At 36.9% G+C, this 16,708-nt stretch overlaps 1 protein-coding gene across 1 annotated transcript; it reads right to left on the bottom strand.

Moving 5' to 3' along the window:
* Window positions 1-6,128: 6,128 nt before the first annotated feature.
* On the bottom strand, window positions 6,129-16,525 carry LOC100893786 (protein FAM199X). The gene is made up of 8 exons (XM_030993400.1): window positions 16,366-16,525; window positions 15,555-15,638; window positions 14,403-14,671; window positions 12,630-12,801; window positions 11,815-11,957; window positions 9,693-9,910; window positions 8,503-8,607; window positions 6,129-6,297 (listed from the first exon to the last, which is right to left on the bottom strand). Exons 1-8 carry the CDS (start codon window positions 16,416-16,418, stop codon window positions 6,226-6,228), a joined length of 1,116 nt encoding a protein of 371 aa, XP_030849260.1. The 5' UTR covers window positions 16,419-16,525; the 3' UTR covers window positions 6,129-6,225.
* Window positions 16,526-16,708: the final 183 nt, after the last annotated feature.

The raw sequence follows: 16,708 nt of genomic DNA, 5'->3' as shown, positions 1-16,708 counted from the left end.
TTTGTGGTTTTACATTAGATATGACACATAGTGCAAGAAATGAGACATGGTATTTATAAAGTTCTGCTTTTAACCAACGTTTTAAAACACTATACAATACATACTAGTAGAAACCATAATGGCAAAGTATATATGGCATCTGCAATAATCTTCAGAGTTGAAGGAGGCAGATTATCTTGAAGAAGATACAATAACAGGATAAAGCATTGATAGGAGATAGATGGCCCTACAGGTGTTGGTGGACTCTTTATAACTTACCAAAGACACTTTAATATTCAGATATCCAAAGGCTTTGATCCCGAGTATTCAGTTTTCGATAGAATTAAGTCTGTATTCATAGTTTTTTTTTAATGCAGATATAGAACGAAGAGGCTCAATTTTGTACGTAATCGCCCTTGAATTATTTGTATGTATGTGCCTTGAATATTTACAGTATACTATACTGGCCCAGGTTTTTTGAAAGACTTATTAGCTGAATCATAGTTTGAAAAGAGGCTTATTCTTTAATGTAGCAATTTTTTTCCCCAGGGTTGACGGCTTGTGCATATGGCCAGCTGATCATGTATTTTCTTTGTACAAAACCAGGGGGAGTTTCACAAAGACTAAGATCGACTTTAAGTTGGACTTAACTATGGCAGGCCGTTCATGCCACTCAGATCTCTCACCATTTACTGGCATTGGTATCACAAGGGAGGTACAAATCATGGTCACAAATCTACAGAATTTATATTTTTTGATGATGCATTATTGAAGAAAAAAATATTATCTAAAGATCATAATTGAGAGACCAATGGTGAGAGCAAACATTGGCATGAATGGCCTGCCATATTTAAGTCCAACTTAAAGTCGATCTTAGTCTTTGTGAAACACCTCCAGGTTATTTTAAAGACGTATTAGCTGAACATAGTTGAAAAGAGGCTTATTCTTTAATGTAGCAATTTTGTTCTCAGGGTTTACGGCCGCTTATGCATATTTGAGGTTGGTGTTTGCAATTGCTCCATAGATTATGTATCGATTGTGGATTATTTTTCTACCTTAGTTGTATTTTCATGTATTTCATTTGGTTGTATTTATTCCTAAGATATTGCAACATAATCAGTGATGAAAACTTGCTGTGGTTGGGTAGATTAATTAAATGCTGTATTTCTCTCTTCTATGCTTTTCTTATAAAACTGTGCATAATATAATATAATACTAATTCAGTACACTCACTAAGGCCCGAATTCACAAAGGAGGTTTAAATCTTCATTTACATAACCCGTGGTCTAAAATTAGCGCAAAATAAGTGCAAAATAAGCGTGACAGTCAGATGTCCAATATTAGACGCACACAAGGCAAGGTACGCTCATTTGCGCTAATTTTTAAACCGTGGGTGAAGTTAAATCTCCTCTGAGTTCGGGCCCAAGTGTTCAACTTTTATAATATTAAGCCACGTGTTACATGGGCTGGGATCTGTTGAAAATGTGTATTCATATTACAGGTTAGGTGCAGAATGTAGTACATGAATGATCGGTAGAGGGCTACATGTCTTGTAGAAGCATAGAGAATTTTCCACTATAATATTTGTGCGCACCCTAGCTGCATAGGGCCAGCTGATCATGTATTCACTCTGCACAAAACCAAGGGGGTGTTTCACAAAGACTGAGATCGACTTTAAGTTGGACTTAACTATGGCAGGCCGTTCATGCTACTGTTAATATCTCTCACCATTTTCTGGCAAATCATGGTCCCACATCTACAGAATTTACATTTGTTGATAATTCTATCTAAATATCATAATGGTGAGAGCAAACGGTGCCATAGTTAAGTCCCACTTAAAGTCGATCTTAGTCTTTGTGAAACATCCACCGGGAACTCCCATCATTGTGCATAGTGAAAACATACATGTAACCAGCTTGCCCTGCGCGGCTAAGGTGCACACAAACATTACTACGGACTGTCTTTTAACAAGCTGTCCTACCATTTCTTATTCTGTAGGGCAAGGTCTCAAGGTAGTGTCCAAACATTGGAAGTTGTTATTATTGTAATATTTTAACATTATACAATTCAATGAAGACATTAAAGAGACTATCGATATGGTTCAATAAAGCAAATAAATGTTGTTGGAAGGCAGAGGGGCCTCTTTACAAGATATGTATTGAGGTCTACTGTATAAGACTTAATTATGTGTCACAATGTGTGAATATCACATTCTCATCCAATTGAATAACCTAAACATGTCCAGTTATCATCATCGTCATCATTTAAGTGGGCATTTTCCCTCTTACGAGGGGTTACTGACTTTCACACTATGTATGTTGACATAACACTGGATTGTTTATACCGAGAGCGTTGATTCTATTCAATTAAAACATTGCAATATGTTCTAGTCTTTATTTGTGTCAATAAATACAAACCATATGGATTGGTTAAATATAAACAATCAGCAATATGTAGTTTTTTTGTATGTTCGTAGTTATATCTTCAGTGTACTAAAGTAAAAACCTGTATATAAAGACCACTCAAGGGAGACAAGAAAAACAGCATTTACAGGCAGGTGGTCTTTATATACAGGTTCCTTGAGTGCATGTTTCAAGGAAAACAACAAAAAAGTGGTCATTATGGAAAGTCGATTTCTAAAGCAGGTTTGACCGTACAATCTTGTCTTGGTGTGTGTGTGTCATTGGTTTTTTACAGAGTGTATTTTTGACAATGAGATATGATTTGTGCCTGGGGACCGACCTTTAACGTCACCATCCGAAAGACGCAACTCAGTTTCGAACCGGGGTCGTCTGAGCCAGTTTGTAGTCAAAGGCATACAGCAGACCAACTCCCATCTTCCTTATCTCTTTCCTCCTGACACATCAAATACTTCTATTCAACCCATTCAAATAACCACTTGAATACGAAAAAAATCACACTGCCAATAAGTTGTGTTCTAATTTATAAAATTCTCTTTTTTAATTCTTGCTTAGAATGTTCATCTTTCAATAAATCATCATTACATCATTTTCACAAAAATAATGAATGGAAAAAGAAATCATGTTATGAAACAGAAAATGTTTGAATTCATTCATCAATAAATGCATTATTCTTTGCTAAATCTTACATAAGATTGAAATATGTGAAACTCAAATAGTTCAAATTCATAAATACTATATCGATGCCTGTAGAGTACCGAAGCTGTGACATCATAAAAATCTATTTTTGGAATTTCTCAATTTGTTTTCCATTTTCCGAAAGAGCATAAAAAAATAATGTCCAAATGTCAAAAGCCAATTGAATATATTGTGTATTGGCTGAGATATGACCATCTGAATACAAAGATTTTCATAGGAGCTCAGTGTTATTTTGCTCTGGTTCGTAATGTTATGAACCAGAGCAAAATAATGATAATGATATTCAATTGGCTTTCGACATTTGGACATTATTTTTGATGTTCTTTCGGAAAATGAAGAAAAAAAAAAAAGAGAAATTCTAAAAATAGAATTTTAATGACGTCACACTTCACCATTCTATTTCTCTGCATCAAAACAAGAGGCACTACAACGGTTCAAATGAAGAAGAAAATAATAAAATTCAAATAGATTGCAGCAAACAAAACAGACAAACCAAATGGTTCAACTTGGATATCTCTATCATGATGGTCCCAATGTGTTTGGACCGATGACCCTGTCAACATTCCTTGTCAGAATTTTTACCCCATGTAAGTGTAAATTCAATGCCTTCCAGGCGGTTTCAAATTTTGCGGTTTGGCTCCATAACTTGATTTAGAGTGCTATAAAATATACAAGATGCATTATTATTGTTTCAGAATGTGTTTCAAGTGTTTGGGCAAGAAAATAAAAAATACATTTTGTTGGTAAATGAAAATTAAATTCAAGTCCAACTATCTGAATGTTGCTGCGATATCCTTTTCTGAACAAGCATTCCACATTATGTGGTTTGGCTCAGTAAGTTGTAATTTAGAGCGCTTACAAAAATATACCAATTGCATGAAAAGAAAGGGCATCAAATTATGCACTTATTTTTGTCAATTATTGTTGCATAAATAACCACAATGCGTTCAAGGCCAGGAATTTCAGAAAGGAAAAAACAAAGGTTTTGAATTCATTAAATTGGCAACACACTAGGAGGTACAAACTTATTGATTTTTGATGGAAATTTGCTAATTTTGTCAACTTCTCTGCAAAATCTATACCCATATTTTATTCAGAGACATTGTATTTTATTTTAAAAATGTAGCATTGCAAGAAAAAATGTTACTGCTGCAATTTGAAGAATCATATCTCATCAATTTAGCCCTGAAAAAAATTCCTGTCCTGTTAGGGTCAACTTAAAACAGTGTTTAAATAGAACCCCACCTCCCTTTTTAAAGAACACTGTTTTGATGAAGAAGTAAACCTGTAGGCATAGCAACTCAAAAAGTATTTTCAGACCTTAAAGGAAATTTGCTGTAGCATGAAATGGTCATGAAGTACCGGTACCTACTTGCACCCTCTACATGTATATAGCAAACAATGCCTAAGCGGTACCTGTTAGTCCCCCAGAATCCCCTTTTTCTTATGTTAATTGAGAGCTGATTTGATGAAATAACCACCTGTCAGTGACCATACAGGGAGGTCTAATTCCTTCTGGCCAAACTAGTGCAGACATGCTTAAGATTTACAATAATGGGAAACTCTTGTTTAACCCTGAGACGATAGAACCATTTACTTTCATCATTCATTTGGTAATGGGAAAAAAAACACCAAGGATCATGTAAGAGTGAAGTTTCTAAAAATAAAATATTCAATAATATTACAATGTTGCCTCGGTCTACAAATAAAATGTGACACAAAGACGTAACTCCATTTTGGACATTTTGAGAAAAAGTGGTTTATGTGTCCCTGAGCACTTGGGCCTTAAGGAGTTAAGTCTATGTTTCACTAGCCATTGACTTCAATGGGGTGTTGGGTGGAGTTAAGTCTTTAAGTTTCCTGGAAAGCCCACATTTTTCTGAACATTTTGATATCAAATACTCATTTTGGCAAAATATGGAGTTACGTCTTTGTGTCACTGAACCCTTGAAATAATCTTACACAATGGAAACACATTTCCATTTGTCGCCTGAATGCACAAAGGCAGTTAAATTTGTAAGTGCATACTGCACTGGGAACTCCAACCTTGGATAAAGATAAACCTACTCTGTGGATTTGGGCCAAAGTATTAGTACCATGTTACTGAGGTAACTGAAAGAAAACCAATTGCTATAACAAGTCTATCTCGCCACAGGTTGTTAGAGTCTGCAAAGCACAGAAGACGAATGTTCTCCCGCACAACTTCAATTTGATACAACAATGAACATACTTTTCACTAACATAAAAGATCAGCATAGTTTTCAGAATGTGTCTCAAAGTGTCGGGGGAATAAAGTAAAGATATTTGTTTCCAAACACAAAATTATGTCAAGCTATATCCCTTTCAGGGCAAGCATTCCACATTTTGCAGTTTCGCTCAGTAACTTCAAAATTCAGAGCCCTAAAATATAATTCCAAATGCATTAAAAGAAAGAGCAAAAATTTGTGTACGTATTGTGTCAGTATTTGTTCCATGACCTTATTTTGTTTGAGGAAAAAAGCTTTAAAATCCTTTAATTGGCAACATGCTGGAAGGTTCAAACTCTTGTATTTTTTCAACTTTTCAGTGAAATTAAATCCATTTATATTGTTTTTAGACAAATTGCATTTTAGATGCTGCTCACAAGTATCGGCTTGCATGGTGATGTACCCTCCTTCTCTCTCATGGTGCAACCGCAAGCCTACTGTATAAATTGCATTTTATTCGAAGAATGTTGCATTAATATAAAATATTATTGTTGCCAATTTGAAGAATAACATGTGATAAATTGAGTCCTAAAACACCCCCTTCCTGAAAGGGATGTATATAGAAATTATTTAAAAAAAGAAGACAGACAAACGGCTTGTTGAATCATATTTAGTCAACTGTTATCAGTTTAAGAGGTTTCCTTTATCCAAGGTATTAGGATCTATCATCCACACACTTATGCAAATACAGTCAAACCTGCTTTAGTGACCACCTGTCTACAAAGACCACATTTTTTATTTCCCTCGAAAATGGTTTCTCATTGAAACATGCACTGTAGGAACCTGTCTACAAAGACTACTTTTTGTATTTCCCTTGGGCAGTCACTATAGACAGGTTTGACTGTATATGGCTGTATAATCTAGAAGTTATATCTAAGTTGCTAGGCTAATATATCAATTTCTTCTCCTGTATCTTCTTCCTCCTCTCCTATACTCTGTGATAATGAGATGACCTGAATGAGGAAGAGAAATAAGGAGAAGGAGAAGAAGAATGAGGAGGAGGAGGAGAAGAGGAAAGGAGAGAAAGAGAAGAAGAAGAAGAATGAGAAAAGTAATGAGAAGAAGAAAAAGGAGGAGAAGAAGAAAGAGGAAAAAGAAGATGAAGGAGAAGAATAAGATGAAGGAGAGAAAGAGAAGAAGAACGAGAAGAATGAGAAAAATAAAAAGAAGAAGAGGAAGAAAAAGGAGGAGGAAGAATGAGAAAAGGAATGAGAAGACAAAAAGAAGAAGAGGAAGAAGGAGAAGAAAGAGAAGAAGAAAATGAAAAAGAATGAGAAAGGGAACGAGGAGAAGAAGAAAAAAAAGAAGAAGAAGAGGCAGAAGGAGAAGAAAGAAAAGAAGAAAATGAAAAAGAATGAGAAAAGGAATGAGGAGAAGAAGAAAAAGGAGAAGCAGAAGTAGAAGAAGGAGAAAAAGAAGAAGAAGGGAAAAGAGGTGAGGAAGAGCCAAAGAAGAGAAGGAAAAGAACAAAAAAATACAGGTTATACACATAACTCTTCTTTAAATATTAATGACATTGCTTGGGGTTTTTCTTTCATTATAGATATATAGCATCACACAGGGTTGCACACTTAAAGAAAAACAGGGAATCTGTGCTCAAACAATAATTTGAGGTCCCAAAAGAAAATATTGGTGTCAAGTTAACCTCAAGCTTTGGGTAAGGGTAAGCTGAATGAAAGCTAATTTTGTGTATTCTTTATTTCTTTCTGTTTAAACAACATTTTTCTTTATTTATGTATTATTTATTTATTCATTTAGTTTGAATTTATTCATTTATATATAAATAGATATATATTTAATTTTATTTATTTATTTTTTAATTTCATTATTATTACTATTTTTTTTAATTATTATTATTATTATTATTTTATTTATTTTTTTATTTATTTATTTATTTATTTTTTTTTTTGGGGGGGGGGGGGGGGGGGGGGACAGTCCCTACATCTACATAAATGAATTTTTCAGAGGTCTAAGAGCAAATGCTGAATTTTCCACAATGTAAACAATTCATCAAATGATATAGCAGGATCAAATCGTTTTGGGGGAAACATTTCAAAGAATGTTCGTTTAAATTTTTTTTTAACCCTTACTGTACTGGGGGGGGGCCTGGGAGGCCCCCCCCTCGACATTTTCGGAGATCGCGCCGCAACCGCTTGGAATTTTGAATTGTCGTTTCATGACTTTTTTCCCTCAAGTCTTACGCACATTTTGATACCATTTTCGTCGAAATCGGATATACCTGTAAGGCGTTACATAACAATTAGTATGCGCATGTCATCAAAGAAACAAAAAAAAAAATGAAAATCGCATCAAAATTTGCATAAATTATCATTATTAATTACATTAAAATAACTTTTTTGTGTTAGAAAAGAAGTTTCATATGAATAATTAGTTTCAACATTCAAAAAGTGGAGTTTGACACGTTTTCGGTAAAATGCATAAAATTAGTGCATTTTGCATAATTAATTAGGCTAACGACAAAAATTTGCATATTCGGAAAAAACTAATTATACCATCTTGTTCCTTACGTAATTATCTACAAACATGCAAATTTTCGTGTTCATCGGACAATCGACGGCCGAGATCATAGGGGGGGGCCTCCCAGGCCCCCCCCCAGTCAGTGGGTGCTCAAAATAGCCCAGTACAGTAAGGGTTAAAGGAATTAAAGATAAACTTGGTTTCTGGTAAAAAAAAAAAAGAAAATGAATTCTCACAGAATCAAACGAAACTTACACTGAATGTTCAAGATTACAAATAAATGTCAATTGCCAAACAATTTTGGTAGAAAACGTATACAGGCTGAGTAATTAGCATGGAAAGATAAGGAAATCAAGGTAGGTAACCCCAACACAATTTGTGCAGTCCCATAAATATCTTTCTGTGTACAGTGCTTGTTACTTTACCAAGACTGGGCCAAATTTATTATGATTTTGATGACTCCAGAACCTTGCAGTACGAAGACTACAAACCAATACTTACATGCTACATGATCACCTTTTTCTGATCCATTCCACACCTTTTCTTTCAAAATGCAATCACATGACCAGAACTCAACCTTCCCTTTAAGAGTGGTGTCCTGCTTTAAATATCATACCACAAAACACTGTTCAATACCACCTTGGATTGTCCCTCACAAAACAAGATGTTTAATATCTCACCTCTTCCTTCTTGAACAGTCCACTTCTCCTCTCCTTAGAGGCTTGTCGGTAATCTTTACGAGTTCTTCGTTTCCAGCCGCGTAGAGACTTCCGTGGACCAGATCGCTGATTGAATTGAATTGAATTGAAATGTTATTGTCCCTTTCAAGAAATTCATTTTTCATTGGTTTTATAGTCATTGTCATGTATGTTACATAATACAAGAAGAAATACATAATACAATAATAGTAAATGTACATCGTCACATAACATTGGAAACAGAACAACATAATGCATTGATTGCCGTCTAAACATAAACATAGACTGCATCTACATGTATGTTACCATTTCAAGTGAAAATTCGAGCATCAACTTTGTGGTTCAGTTTCCAAATTGAAAGTGGTCAGAAACACAGTTCCAAGAACCAGAATTTTCAGAAAACTAGCCATAACTGTTCGTGAGGATGAGTAAAGCATGTTGACAGTCAAAATGACAAAAATGAAGACACAGAAACAAAATTTCACTAACAAAATGTACAGACAGAAAAACCAGTTATGGTCGCCACAGTGTGCCCTGGTACTCATGGGATGTCCAAGAAGTTGGTAGATAAAAATGAAAACATAATAGTTAAAGGTTGGTTGGCATGTTTCTTTGACCCAACTGCTATTAAGGTTGCTCAAGTGTGGGTATGTAGAGGGCTGCACAGGAGCGTAATACCTATGGGCTCAGTGTTATGTAGTGATCGGGAGTGATCGCCAAGTTCCCTACTTCAAGAACGACTATGTACCCATGCATGATAATCTTTATAAAGAGAGCATGTGTATGCTTGTAAGTAAGCAATCAGGGGATCGATGGCTTTAAGTCCTCTACAAGGAACTAGGTAATGAAAATTAATGCCATGCCAAAGGGCACTAGCGCTTCTATATTACACCATATCACAGACACTGATAACACGTAGGGTCATGCATCTCAGATTTGTAAAACTGGAAACATTGTTAAACAATATGCCTTTAAAGGCCTTCTGTACTAGTTCGGCCAGAAGGGATTAGACAACCCAGCAAGCTCACTGACAGGTGGTCGTCTCATCAAGTCGGCTCTCAATTAACATAAGAAAAAGGGGATCATGAAGACCAACAGGCCCCAATTAGGTATTGTTTGCTATATAGAGGGAGCAAGTACCTATAAGTACTGCAGTGGGCCTTTAAACTCACCTTCTTGACATCTAAAGAGGGCGTCTTTTCAGAAAAGCTCCCTCTATGCTGCGGTGATGCAGGCAGACTGGAGCACTTTCTCTTGGTTGTGTTGCCATAGCTTCGCATCCTCTCTGGTTCTGAGATGAGTTCGGAGTCGCTGGCCTCTCCGGTTACCTCCTGTTGCTCGAGGTAGGTCTCAAGCTTTGCTAGCGTTGACTCATTCAACATATGAGATTCTAGCAAATAAGGTTTAAACAATAAAAAAAGGTTGAGTTTCTAATAAAGATGGGGAAAATTGAAGATAAAGTTGAGTTCTGGTCATGCAATTGCATTGTGAAAGAAACGGTGTGGAATCCTTCAGAAAAAGTTTATCATGTGGCATATAAGTATACTCCTTTCTTACTCGCATTTCTCACATTTATGAAATCATAGAATGTTATACTCTCTCATGCTATGAAATCAGAGAATGTTATCATTTATCATTATCTATAACTATACCAGTAGTCCTTTCGTTGTGCATGTCTTGTGAGAACATAGAATGTTATCACTTTCTCGATGTAGGTTTCAAGCTTTGCTAGGGTCGTTTCATTCAACATATGAGATTCTAGCAAATAAGGTTTAAACAGTGTAAAAGAAGGTCGAGTTTCTGATAAAAACGGGGAAAATGGATCAGAAAAAAGTTGATCATGTAGCATATAAGTAAACTATTAGTTTGTACTGCAAGGCTCTGGAATCATTGAATTGATCATTTCTCATACCCATACATTGACAATGTCTTGTGAGACCTCAGAATGTTCTCATTTCTCATACCTATGAAATCATAAAATGTTATCATTTCTCATACCTATACAGCGCTCAAAATACACGGGGGCGGTGGGCGATTCGCCCCCGTGAGCTCCGTAATCGCCCCCGTGAGCAACCTGACGATTGCAAAATTAAAAATCGCCCCCGTGGAATTATAGAATATAGATTATGTTTTATGATATAACTTTAACAGGAAATTGAGTATCAATTTTCAAACCTTAAACCAATGAAATGAAACTTAGATGGCGCTCTCTCTCCCATCCATATGAGTATTACCGATACAAACAACGGAAGCTCGCATTGCAGCAAGTGCGGCCGTCAGCAGTGGCTATACTGCGCCGGTATTACCGGTGTGCACGCTGACTCCCAATATCTGCTGGAGCTGGAGACGATCGCGCAAGGACTGAAACGGAAAAAGTTGTTCGTTGTGAAAAGTGTGAATCCTCTGAAATCTGGTGGTTCTAAAAGACCAGCAAATAATGTAACTCGACCGGTAAAGCAATATTGAGAAGAAAATGAAGACCAAAGATGTTGCAGGGGCGGATCTATGCGGTTTAGGGGGTTTAACCCCCCCCCCGCCCCCTCCCACCTTGGGCTGCCAAGAGAAAATGTGATGTGGATAGAAAAATGCCATCATGTGTCCAGACCTACACAGTATTCGTAGATGTCATTGGATGCCAGGAAAACATCACTAACGGGGGTTCAAAATAGCACAAAAAAATCGCCTCGCCGCTCATGGACGATGCTCCGCATGTTAGTAGATGCCAGGAAAACATCACTTACGGGGGTTCAAAATAGCAAGAACAAAAATCGCCTCGCCGCTACGTGGCTCGTGGACGATGCTCCACATCGTATTTGGGTTACCCCCCCCCCCCCACCCTTAGCGAAAAGCTAGATCCGCCCCTGTGTTTTGGAAGGATATGGTAAAGACTAAAAGTAAAAAAGAATGTAAATAAGGTTGCTCCGAATAATGAGGATGAATTATAATGAGCAGAAAGGGGCGACATGGAAAGAATGTCATCACGGGGATAAAAGTCAATAACAGCTATGTAACAAGTAAATTTCTAAGAGGTAAAATGCCGACTTAAATAAATGATAATGATAAAATACCAAGAAACTTAGGAGTTTCATGGGTACCAATTCAATGGAAATTTGCATTAAAATAAAGGCCCCTGTCAGCACTAAAAGAGCCCCCGTGAGAAGGCTCACGGGGGCTTTTTTTTTTCTTTGGAAGAGCCCCCGTGGACAAAAAAATAATTTGAGCCCTGTACCTATAACTACACTCCTTTCACTGTGCATGTCTTGTGAGATTATAGAATGTTATCATTTCTCATACCTATTACTAAATTCCTTTCATTGAGCATGTCTTGTGAGAACATAGCCATGACCTCTAACCGTTCTCGTGGACCAAGGAGGGATTGTAGCACTGAAGACAGGTGCTCAGCAACTTCTTCCTTCTCTTCTGCATCCATCTCACTCCTGGTTTAGAGGGAAGAAAGGATAACAATCTCTCAAAATAAAGATCTAAGAGTTACCTAAAGGTTTTTTTTTTCAAGGAAGAAGTCTGGGATTTAGTTGGTATTAGAAATTGACTGCAGAACAATCATCAGAGCTTATATAATACAACCTTTGTCGCCCCATATCTTTTCCGGGCCATGGAAACCAGTGACTGATTTTCTTTAGCAGTGCTTTTAGCCGAACATTGATCTACATTTGCCTCTGTGGGTACCTGGTAGGAAACAATTTCTTAAATGAACAATCAAAAGTGATCTTTTTATGAAATTATCTTCAGTTTAATTTCGGCCATTACAAGAATTGGGTTATTGATGTAGACAAATGCTCATGTACCCTTTACAGCTCATTTTATGTATGTTATTACCAAACAAAAAAAAGGAAGTCAGTCAGTCACTCAAGAGTGTCTGACAGTGAAGTTGAGAAAGTAAACAGGTTTCCTTGCATAATTTGAATACTAGGACACTACTAAAGTTTAAAATTCACAGATAGGACACACGTGACATGTTCATAATTCCTTCAAAGTTCTACAGAATTTGATGTTGGCTACAAATGGGACATACATGTGTAGTACCTATAACCCATGTTAAACTTAGTGCACTTATATGAATAGGAGCCATAACCACTTATGATACCTACCAGCCCTTATCTTCCTTTTTCTTCTTTTTCCTCTTCCGCGGTGTCGACGATGCTGACGGTATACACTGATCTGTGACCTTTGACCTGGAGTCTTCGACCTCCTCTGTGCCTCCGAGATCGAAATCTTCTTCTACTGCGGGGAGAACATCATGAACATCCAGCGCTACAGGCTCTGAAATACATCAAGAGAGACTAAATGATCAAATTTCGTTTTATTTCAATTTATTAGAAGACTTCGGACTAAGTATGCCAGAACTGGACATAATCTTCACAAGCGGAAATACAAGATTTCCAGGTGGCTCTCCAACCTGATTTGACACTCTATTTTTTATTAAATGACATGAAACATGGTTTTAATTGTTTTCAACCTCTGTTAACAGCACTGAGCTACTTTTTAATACCTAGATTTCCAATCAATGACATGAAACAAGGTTTAAATTTTTGTAACAGCTGTTTACAGTACTTGGCTACATTTAAAAAACCTAGATTTACCATGAGTGACACAAAACATGGTTTCATTTTGCATCAGCAGGGGGATGCTTCACGAAACTTGTCAACAGTGACAAATGACAGTTTTTGTTACAAGCTAGTGAAATCCTTGCTTGTGATTGGTTATCAACAGATTTGTCACTGATCTTTGTTATTTGTCACTGAAAAAATGGGCTTTGTGAAACACCCCCAACTATATGAGGCTTTGGACTAGTCAGAGGGTTTAGGAGAGGGGCAGATCATCTTCTTTTCATGTTCCCTTTCTCCACTTTTTCCTTTCTTTTTCTCTCTTTATCACTTTGTTTCTGATTGATGGGGAGGGGGGAGATTTGTCCCCTATGACCCTTTTATCCATAGCTTTGACCCTTTTATCCATAGCTTTGACCCTTTTATCCATAGCTATGACCCTTTTATCCATAGCTTTGACCCTTTTATCCATAGCTATGACCCTTTTATCCATAGCTTTGACCCTTTTATCCATAGCTTTGACCCTTTTATCCATAGCTATGACCCTTTTATCCATAGCTTTGACCCTTTTATCCATAGCTTTGACCCTTTTATCCATAGCTTTGACCCTTTTATCCATAGCTTTGACCCTTTTATTCATAGCTTTGACCCTTTTATCCATAGCTTTGACCCTTTTATCCATAGCTTTGACCCTTTTATTCATAGCTTTGACCCTTTTATCCATTGCTTTGACCCTTTTATCCATAGCTTTGACCCTTTTATCCAAAGCTATGACCCTTTTATCCATTGCTTTGACCCTTTTATCCATAGCTTTGACCCTTTTATCCATAGCTTTGACCCTTTTATCCATAGCTTTGACCCTTTTATTCATAGCTTTGACCCTTTTATCCATAGCTTTGACCCTTTTATCCATAGCTTTGACCCTTTTATCCATAGCTTTGACCCTTTTATTCATAGCTTTGACCCTTTTATCCATTGCTTTGACCCTTTTATCCATAGCTATGACCCTTTTATTCATAGCTTTGACCCTTTTATCCATAGCTTTGACCCTTTTATTCATAGCTTTGACCCTTTTATCCATAGCTTTGACCCTTTTATCCATTGCTTTGACCCTTTTATCCATAGCTTTGACCCTTTTATCCATAGCTTTGACCCTTTTATTCATAGCTTTGACCCTTTTATCCATAGCTTTGACCCTTTTATCCATAGCTTTGACCCTTTTATCCATAGCTTTGACCCTTTTATTCATAGCTTTGACCCTTTTATCCATAGCTTTGACCCTTTTATCCATTGCTTTGACCCTTCTTGAAATGATACCTTGCACTGGATCAAGGTAGCCACTGTTCAGGTAATCAACGCTTCCAAAGAGTCCCTCCAATTCAGCATCATCTTCATCATCCACCCCTTGGTTGTGAATGGGATAGTCCTGGTTGGTTGGTGGACTAATCCCTGCATGGGGATCGGTAGAATCCATTAGTTGGTAGGGTAGGTCATCATGATCTTCGAGGGTCTCTGAGCAGTGAATGCTAGGAGAGATGGAACTCACGTCATCTTCTTCTTCATTCAGTAAGGTAGAGGGATCCAACCTAGCAAATATAAAGGAGTTAAAGGTAATACAAAGTTTTTGGAATTTTGAAAATTGGGTGGATAGTGATTCTTTACAATTTCGGTATAATTGGATGCCCCTGTGGATGTATTATAAGCACTAGAAAATTTAGCCCCTAAAACACTTCTGCTTTTGAGAAAAATTGAATATCAAATTTCAAATAGCGACTACTTAAGGCCATAAAATGGTAGCTGCGACCATGAAAATCTCAGATTATGTTATTGTGATATATAATTTCCAAACGGGACTAGCTAATCGGTTGATTTTAGTAAAAAAAACATTGTTTTTAAGCTTAATTAATATCTTGACCTAGAGAGGGAGCTATACAACATAAAGAGTTTATTATCTAAAATTTCACAACTTTAGACTCGATTTCAACTGCGACAACGATCACTGCATGTTGTAGGATCGCATATGTTTCCAATATGTTCATTTGAACCAAATTCATGACCCCATACCAAAACTTTGTATTACCTTTAAATAAATTTAACCCACCCCAGTTCCAAGTTGCAGCTCAAAATGAATCAGGTTCTCCTCCTCAAATTGGCAACAATTACTTGTATTTTCTACTCTTTCATAGTTTTTTTTCTTGTCATCTTACCAAGGTCTTTTATTTCACATATTTTATATATGAGCTTGAGTTTGAGTTTGAGTTTGAGTTGATTAACAACAAGAATAATAACAAGTAAAACATAATGTATCAAGCATGATTACATAAAATATAACAATATAGTCTAGATCTAACACAAGATCAATAACATTACACATTAATAATATAAATATTGTCTTACAAAGTATGTTGTATACAAATGGAATAAAAGATTATGTGTACACTAGGCTACTCTTTCATCGTTCCAACTTACCCATGGGCAAGGCTGAACGTCACTTCCCTCTCAACATCACCATGGAAACATGAGAGGAAACTATCATCCTCACCAAAGAGGGGGCTGTTTGAATGAAGAAAAACGAATGATTAGTCTAAATTATAATATTATGAGGCACAGTCATTCAGACAATCTCACAAATCACAATACGTTTACAGTAGGGGCGCTCGGCCGAGAATAAGGATCGCTCACATCAATTTCCTCGCCATCCTCGTGTTTGCAATGCAAAAAACAGATTCCGCGATAATTTTCTGGATGCATTTCACATGTAGATCTAGTAGACTAGACCTCTACTATCATATGTACAGAGACTTTCATGTTATGTCGCGATAAATCCTCAGGAAGACGGACAACCAATAAAAGTAGACAGAGGACTAGGGGTATTTTATTACGTGGAATCCATTTTTCGCATTGCCAGCGAGCGGTTCAGGAATCCAAAATCCGTTGAGCGCCTAACTAAAAACAATCAATTTGAATTTGATATTTGTCATTTTGTGGCTAGGATTCGGTATCTAGGATACCTTATCAATTTATTTTTGGAGCATGATTTGCACAAATATCACAACATAGGGCAAATAATTCCACTGTAGGCCTATGCTTAAATAACCTCAATCACCCTTTCCTTTGATCAAAAGAAGAGACTGGAGAGTATCGCCGAGCCTAGCAGGCGGTGGCTGCCGGCCGCGCCAGCTGGGCCGGCGTAAGTAGACTGCGCTCTGCGGCTCGCATATGACAGATTTCCACAGCAAAACTGACAGTCGTCAATATAATAATAACAAAAGGAACCTACCTTGGAATTGGGGAGAAGTCGTAGTCGACAATTGCTGGGTATTCAGCTAACATTTTATTGATAAGAGAGCCTACGTTGGACTATAATTATCAACTTGCAATCTTGTAAAATTTTCTTTCATCGCTATGCCATATTATACACGTCATGTGAATGTAAATGTTATGCGTGGCTCTGCAACCAGCTCTTTTCCTTTGCTATGTAGGATTGGCTTATCTATCGGCCCGCCCACCAGTTTAAGCCAATTACCAACGAGCTAAGTGACAGCTCACCACAGGGCTACACAAATGGACAAAGGGCATTTAAATGAGAAAGGTCTGCGGCGGTAAAATTAAGCTTATATAGA

Source organism: Strongylocentrotus purpuratus, unplaced genomic scaffold (genome assembly GCF_000002235.5).
Source record: "Strongylocentrotus purpuratus isolate Spur 01 unplaced genomic scaffold, Spur_5.0 spur5_scaffold_20, whole genome shotgun sequence".
NCBI lineage: Eukaryota > Metazoa > Echinodermata > Echinoidea > Camarodonta > Strongylocentrotidae > Strongylocentrotus > Strongylocentrotus purpuratus.
This window is presented reverse-complemented; position numbering and strand designations above follow the sequence as displayed.